The sequence below is a fragment of the Manis javanica genome, chromosome 15, assembly GCF_040802235.1.
Source record: "Manis javanica isolate MJ-LG chromosome 15, MJ_LKY, whole genome shotgun sequence".
Lineage (NCBI taxonomy): Eukaryota > Metazoa > Chordata > Mammalia > Pholidota > Manidae > Manis > Manis javanica.
Genome location: NC_133170.1, coordinates 20,610,073 through 20,617,951, shown reverse-complemented (window position 1 = coordinate 20,617,951; position 7,879 = coordinate 20,610,073). Strand labels below are relative to the sequence as shown.

The following is a 7,879-nucleotide window of genomic DNA, read 5'->3' as shown; positions in this document are numbered from 1 at the left end:
TTGATAAATGTGATAAATGTAGTTCTTAAGGTGGGGGCACTGAATTGTGTTCCAGAAAGATATGGCTGTGAAGAATTTCCTGATGAATCAGAGTTGAGATGATAATCATTTAGGTGGAAAACCAATTTGGCCTTCCTTATTTGAAGGTGAGGGTGTTAGATGAAGGATGATGTATTTGGGGCCCTGTGGTAGGAGGCTTCCAGGCTGAGCTCCAACCACCTATCGAATGCCCCAGAAAGCGTCCACAGATACTGTACTGTTGTTCCCTCCTTTATTGTCCAGGTAATTGCCCTTAGGCCTGTGCTTCAGTAACCTGGGGATAGAATCCATTCATTTAACTATTGCGTGGGCTACAACTGCTACTTGACAAGACAATCTTTGGAAGCCAAATCCCCATGGCCGTTCAAAGTGTATAATTAGCTCCTTGTGGAGCATGACCCCACTGACTTTTCTGGCGCGTTTGGCCTGCAATGTGCCCTTTCTGAGACCTCCACTATCTACACAGCTGGAGATGCCCCAAGCTGCACGCACCACTCCCTGTGGGTGTGGCCTCGCGTTCTTGAGGCTCCACCCTGAATGAGTCACGTTTCTACTGCTCACAGACTCTCAGTGCTTTTTAAAATGCAGGAATGGACTATGAGTGGCTATATCAGACATAACAGTTTACTCCCTCCTTTTGCTTTTTAAAAAATGTCTTCGTAACGGTGGCCTCTTGAGAAACGCTATAATTGGTCAGTCCGGGATGCGTGGATTGTCCTCCCATATAACGTCATTAGCTATTCTCAGGAGAGGAAAGGCAGGTTTGCCCCCTGGGAGAATGACAACACTTTTTCAAGTTGGGGAAGAGCCTGTGGTTCTTTTCCTGCGTTGGGGGAAAAGCGAACACACAATGTTCATTTCCTCAATACGGGATGTGCTGTGTGGCCGGCAGGTCATTTTCCATCATGTCACATCCTTCTGGATGAAGGCAGCAGGGGGCCAGGACAGGAAACTGCAAATTCTCAGAATGAGACAAGGCTTTCCCAGGGCAGCCATTGGTTCTCTGGATCTATAAAGCAGGCTCATCCAGAAACAACCTCAGGTTTTTCTTTCCTGGAGATAGCCAGAAGTGAATGGTAAGTGGGGAGACTAGAGGGATAGTCTCAAAGTAGTCATTGGACTTCTAATACAGGGGTGATATCCTTACATTTTCAGTGTCTTTTTCTCATTTTGCTAAGCGGTGTTGGAAATTTATCACTGGTGGGTCAATTCTGGAGGCACGCAAGTAAAATTAAGTAAGACCTAGGAGTTGGGAGACCAAGATTCTAGACTGGAGTCTGTGAATCAGCTGCATCTAGAATGTGACTGTCAATTTCCTGATCTTAAAGATGAGAATAATGATTTCTGCCCTGATATCTTATAGTATTGAAATGCTCTATTTCAATGGCTTCTTTTTTTTCCACTTTAAAGAAGTTCCTAAAGATGAGTATAGTGGATACTGTACTGAAGGCGGGAAAGTTGGCAATCAGGATGTGCTTTTACCCCAGGATGTTCAGTTCTCTTTCTTCCTTAGTTTTCAGCGGCTTCCATTCAACTTGGTAAAGGTAGCCCTCAGTGAGTTGTTAAACAAAATTCTGGCCACTTTATTTTATTCAACTGCTAGTCATTTTTAAAGGAAGCTTTCATTTAGAGAGTTACAGTGGTATTCATGTAATTTAGTTTTATTAAGCACCCATCAGAAAGTGAGATTTCTGAAGACCCCAATTGACTCTAGTTGGGATAAATAGCACAGACAACATTTTAGGCTTGATTCTAAGGTAAGAGCCTGGAAGAATAACAAGATTCGCTTCAGGCAAGTACCTTAGTTACCTATATTCCATAGACAGTATGATTTTTGTTTTTGGTGACTTGTCTTTTCATTCGTCAAAAACAAAACTACTGCAAACTCTTAGGATCCAAGTCTTCACATATGGAAAGGGCTTTGTAAATTGGGCCCATCTACCACTTGATAAAAGTGTTACATTTCAGAGCAGAGGCCCCAATGTTGCAGTAGACTTATAATGCCACCCCTCCCTCCTCGCTGAGGTTACATCTTATTTAACAGTTAATTAAGTCCATCCTTCGCGTTCCCTGGGAGAAAAGCGGACGATGGCGTCACATCCATCGGCAGAGGTAGATTGAGGTCCTGAGAACTGCTGGGACTTGTCTCAGACGACAGAACTGGTCTCGGAGAACTTGACACACAACTCCCTCACAGTGACCCGTTTCCCCTAGCGAGGCGGGAGCTGTTACGCTTAACGTCTGCGTACGCGGGCAGCGGCGCGAGCAGCGGGCGGGCTCCGGAACTCCGCTAACGCGTGCGCGTGTCCCCGCAGGGCATGGAGCGGCGGGCGGCCGGGGAGCTGCGCGGAGCCGACGCGCTGCGGCGCTTCCAGGGGCTGCTGCTAGACCGCCGCGGGCGGCTGCACGGCGAGCTGCTGCGCCTGCGCGAAGTGGCCCGGCGCCTCGAGCGCCTCCGCCGGCGCTCCCTGGCGGCCAACGTGGCGGGCAGCTCGCTGAGCGCCGCGGGCGCCGTGGCCGCCATCGTGGGGCTCTCGCTCAGCCCCGTCACCCTGGGGGTCTCGCTTGTGGCATCGGCCGTGGGGCTCGGGGTGGCCACCGCCGGAGGGGCCGTCACCATCACGTCCGACCTCTCTCTGATCTTCTGCAATTCCCGGGAGCTGCGGAGGGTGCAGGAGATCGCGGCCACCTGCCAGGACCAGATGCGCGAGATCCTGGGCTGCCTCGAGTTCTTCTGCCGCTCTCAAGGCCGCGGAGACCGCCAGCTGCTGCAGTGCGGGAGGAACGCCTCCATCGCCCTGTACAACTCTGTCTACTTCATCGTCTTCTTCGGCTCACGTGGCTTCCTCATCCCCAGGCGGGCCGAGGGGGCCACCAAGGCTAGCCAGGCCGTGCTGAAGGCCAAGATTCAGAAACTGGCAGAGAGCCTGGAGTCCTGCACGGGGGCTCTGGACGAACTCAGTGAGCAGCTGGAGTCCAGAGTCCAGCTCTGCACGAAGAGCAGCGGTGGCCACGACCTCAAGGTCTCAGCTGAGCAGCCCACAGGGCTGTTTTTCTGAGAACATCCTTTCCTCCTAATGACCACGGCCAGAAGCCATCCCCATGGGATGCTCCAGATTTGTAACTCCCCCAGGAAAACAGCAAGTTGGGTCAGGAGCTGAAAGCAAAGGATGAGAAAACCTGTTCTTGAAGTCGGGGGTGGGGGCAGTGTCGTCTCAGCCTTTTTTCCCATCCCTGCGACATCCTGGCTAGGGTTGAGTGCTAGAGACTTTTTACTTGCCTGATCCTAGTGGGATATGTGACCTGAAGACTGTTTTTCCTTTATCAGAGGTCGCTCAGTCTTCCTGACCACGGCTGGGCAATCCCGTTTTGAAGTTGTGGGGTCCCTGCTGCTGCCCTGCTGGTTTGGGTCCAGGTTGGAGAGGGCGTAGACACCGCCACCCTCTGGGTCCTCTCTAAGCCCCACTAGGCTTTATGATCTTTAGGATGCCTTTGAGAGGGGACACTATCTTTAAAACCTCTCGTTCAGAGTTTCTGAGTACAAAGAACTCCAGAATCCAGGGCAAATCAGAGCCCCTGTGAACTGAGTAGGGGAACCTTCAGGACCCAAGAGAGGCCAGGACCCTCAGTTGTCAGGCCGTCCCCACCCTGTCTCAGCTTGCCCAGTTCACAGATCCAGACTGGTGGAGTGGGTGGATGGCGCCATCTAGGCCCCAGCTCCTTGCAGGAAGAAGCGGAGGCCAAGGAAGATGAAGCGACTAACAGCTTCATTTGCTGATATCCTAGTGTAGAGAAGAGGGCAGTGGCTTTTGAATTAGACATTCCAGGGCCAGTTACAGGCTCTGTCACTAATGTGTGACCTTGGCCACTTAATCTCTCTGAGCCTTGGCTTCCTCGGTCTGCAAACCAGATGCTGAAACCTCTGTTGTGAGGTATGGAGTTAAAGTGCCAAGCACAGCATCTGGCTCCCAAAGTGTGGCTCCTGGACTGCCAGCATTAGCATCAGCGGGGGAACTTGTTAGAAAGGCATATTCTTGGACTCAGCTCTCGATTTAAGGAATCAGAAATTCTGGAGGTGGGACCCAGCAACCTGTGTTTAAAAAGCCCTCAGGGCGATTCTTTTACCTGCTAAGGTTTGAAAACCAAGGCAATGGATGTTGGTTTCTGATCCCCTCCATGAGCTTTCATGAAGTCTCATGGCCTCTCTAGGGGCTCCGTGGTCTCCAGAGTCATTCACAGAAGGTCAAGGTCAGACTGTATCCCAGAACTAGAAAGGAAGAAAGTGTGTTGCGGAAGGTGTGTGTGTGGTGGGGGGTCGTCCCGTGTCTGCGTCCTGGGGCCGTTGTCCACTGCGTCAACTAGGGATGTAACATAATAAGCCCTGTAGAGGGCAGTGTTGCCCACTCATTGTAGAAACTGGAACAGAAGGGAACGTGAACTTCATGGAAACTGACCATTATTACCTTCTCTGAAAACTGCCAGAACGTGTATTTTTTTAAAATGTGTTATAAATCTGTTATTTAATTGCTGTTTATTATTTGCATTTAGTTTTATTTAATCACCACACCCATTTAGAAAATAATAGGAATAGCAAGTGTCTGAATGGGAGACTACTGAGGCTGTATTCAAGAGATGAAGTTGACGGGGTGTGTGAGCTGGAAATAGCATTGCCATCTTTTATTTAATCTCTCTCCTTCAGGGGAGATTTTTGACTTGTGGGATATAGAAATGATGCAAGCATATTTATCCTGAAGGTACTTTGCCAACAGATTACCCTTGACCTGAAAAGAAAACCTATTTAGCTCAGGGGAAAAAAAACAGAGGCATGTGAAGGAAACACTCAGACTTGGAATCCTGATGTCCTATGAAGTGACATCTTATGGGTGTAGACAAAACAGCTTGTTACAGAAGTGATGTGTCATATTTTCACTTTGGGGGCTGTAAGAAATCTGTAAGCTGTCTCTAAGAAAATACTTATAATTTCTTCAATTTCCATTCCTACAACTGTAATGTTGAAATAGATGTTGAAAACTTTTTGAGGCCACACACATGCAACTTGGCTGTATTATTGAATTGTTAACATGCTTCAAATCTACCCAGTCTTGCCTTATGCTTCCCAATGATGGCAGTGTGTCTGAGGAAGAATAATTTCAGTGCTGGGGTATGTAGGGGTTAGTGGTTGTATTATTATTTTTTCCTATGAATTGCAATCAATCTGTGTTCTGGCTTATGTTGAAGTTGGTACTGATTTCTTTTTAAACTGGTGTCATTTCCTAGATGACATTGTACCGATGCTGACATTTTAGATCACCAGAATGTACTTCACATTGTTGTGTGTGTTAGGTCATAAAGGTACAACTACTCCCTAACTCCATTTTTTTATTAATGCTTAGGTGTGAATTATGGTCTTCCAGTGCATTAGCTCTTCCCTAGAAATAAACTGGGTATTGTAGGAAGCAGCAGCACTAACTTTTCCTATCATTAAGGTATTTTGAGTATATCAAAGTCCTAAACTCCCAAAGTCATAATTTCAGTGGCTCACTTTACATCCAAGGGAGAGTGTCTGCTTTGGAACAATACTTTGCACATAAGAGGGGCTCAATCAATGCATCTGAATAATTTAATAAACTCTTAGCTATATCTTAATAGGAATTTGTTGATCATGAAAGATCACCCCTCCTCTTATGTGTCTATTAGAAAGATTGGAGGCTCTACCAGAATTCAAGTTCAGCTAAGTGGATCCTAGAAACAAGTATTTATTTATTTCTTTTGTGGGAATGTGAATTAGGCTTTTCCCTAAGGCCTCCATTCTATAAACAAACAGATTGAAATGGTATTTGTAAAGAGAAGAAAGGAGAAGGGTATTTAGATTACAAGCATACTTCAGAAAAATGTCCAAGTTTGAAAAATAAATATTTGTCCTAAGGTTTGACTGCTTCTGTTCATTTCTTGGGTTTATAATCATTTGGATTGTTTTCTTTCACCATAAAGGGGATTCGTTTGATTCTGCATTTCAAGGATTCAATAAAACTACATTTCGCCCTATGAAAAAAATAATCCTCAGCAAACATTCTGATCCTAATCACTCTGATGCATTTGCCCTCAGGCACCTATCATTTCCACATGGCAAATGTCAAAATAAAAATATTTACTGGGAGAAAAAAGAGAAAAGTAGTGTAGGAGCCACTCTAGATTAGGTGTGTCAAACAATCAATCAACTTGATGTATTTCTCATTCAATACCTCCCTGTGAAGAAAAAGTGCATGAAATTGAGACACTGAGATAAGACATTATGTAGAGAAGATAAGTGGGGATAGAGTTACATGCAACAATTTTTGAATTCCACATTTTTTTCCCACTATAACAAAATTAGTCGTTTCCCCTTATTGAAATAAAATGCTCCTTCCTCAAATTTTTTGACCTTTCTATAATTCATTACCTGAGCTCATGTGTGCCTGTGTATGAGTTGGTAACTTTGAGAAAGGACAGATGTTTAATCAGTTTCATTTAGAATATTCAGCATCAAACTGTATAAATCATTTTTTAAAAAGTAATCAATTCACATACAGGAATTCTCCTGTATATCTCTAGATCAAGAAATCAGACTTTCAATTTCAGAATCTTTTAACATAATTACAACCTGGGAAGCAATTGAAAGAAAACTTAGAAGCAGCCAAATTAGCCTTCACAAACCTCCAGACACTAGAGAGAGGGCAGAAAGGGTGGGCCAGGGGCAGCATTTATATTAGGAAGGCAAAACTTTCCCGGACATCTCCAGGGGACTTGACATTGCAAGTCACTGACCTTGACCAGGCAAGGCTGGCTGGGAAAGGTAGTATTTTTAGCTACAAATTTGCTGCTTCCAATATACCTAGACTTCTGTTTGTAAGGAAGAAGAGGAGGATGGCCACTGAGTGGAAAATCCAAACAAAGAGCCTGTAGTAGTGGCTTCAGTGTGTGAAGAACTACTGCCCTGGAGGTGGTTTCACTGTCTGACCTCTGGCCTCTGAATCTCCGGCCTCTGGACCTTGGAAACACCCCTAGGTCCAGATGTTGCACTGTTAATGACTGTGCAACCAAAAAAATGCCTATGTTGGCAGGTGCCTGACTGTTTGCAAGGCCAGCCACAAGGCTGGGATCCTCTCTCTGCTGGAGCATATGGTACTCCTGTTCTAACAAGTGTCCCTTAGTTCATTGCAATAAACCTCTCCTTGCTGAGTTGACAGGAGGTTGGGATGTTACTTTTCTACTCCTGGCAAACTCTTAAGAGGGAAAGTAAATCATGCTGTGGTCTGGAATAGGACAAAGAATGAATCCTAAAATCTAGGAATAATTCCTTAGCCAGCACAGAGTTGTCAGGAGCAGGGAAATGCTGATGGACTGGACCCCTGCAAGGGTCAGAAGGAACATTTGGGACCCTCAGCACCCCTGACCTTGAGTGGCATTAGCAATTAGGTTTGGAGAGAAGGCCCTGCAGTGTGGTCATGTTTGCCCAGGTAAAGCTTGTCTATATGAAACTGCATCTGGAGAGAATGATGTTTAATCCCATTTAGGATCTCTAAGGCTACCCCAGGGGTGGGAGTGCAGGCAAGCCTGTGACCTGATTTGCCCTAGAACTTTAGCAATGAGTCACAGCCACGGACTGTGCGTCCCAAACACACAGGAGCAGCCATAGCATAGCTTGGCCCAGCATTTGTGCAGATTCAGCCAAATTCATCAAAATAATTGTAATTGGGAGGAACTTTTTGGTAGCTGGGGAAGAGCGATAATGTTTGAAACTTTTCTGTTAGGCTAAAAATGACTTTTTTTCAGGTCCCTGGTTGATACACCGATCTGTGTT

The 7,879-nt window shown here is 46.0% G+C and overlaps 1 protein-coding gene across 1 annotated transcript; it reads left to right on the top strand.

Moving 5' to 3' along the window:
- The first annotated feature begins 343 nt into the window (after nt 1–343).
- APOLD1 (apolipoprotein L domain containing 1) lies at nt 344–5,968 on the top strand. The gene is made up of 2 exons (XM_037023125.2): nt 344–1,115; nt 2,355–5,968. Exons 1-2 carry the CDS (start codon nt 1,113–1,115, stop codon nt 3,096–3,098), a joined length of 747 nt encoding a protein of 248 aa, XP_036879020.1. The 5' UTR covers nt 344–1,112; the 3' UTR covers nt 3,099–5,968.
- Nucleotides 5,969–7,879: the final 1,911 nt, after the last annotated feature.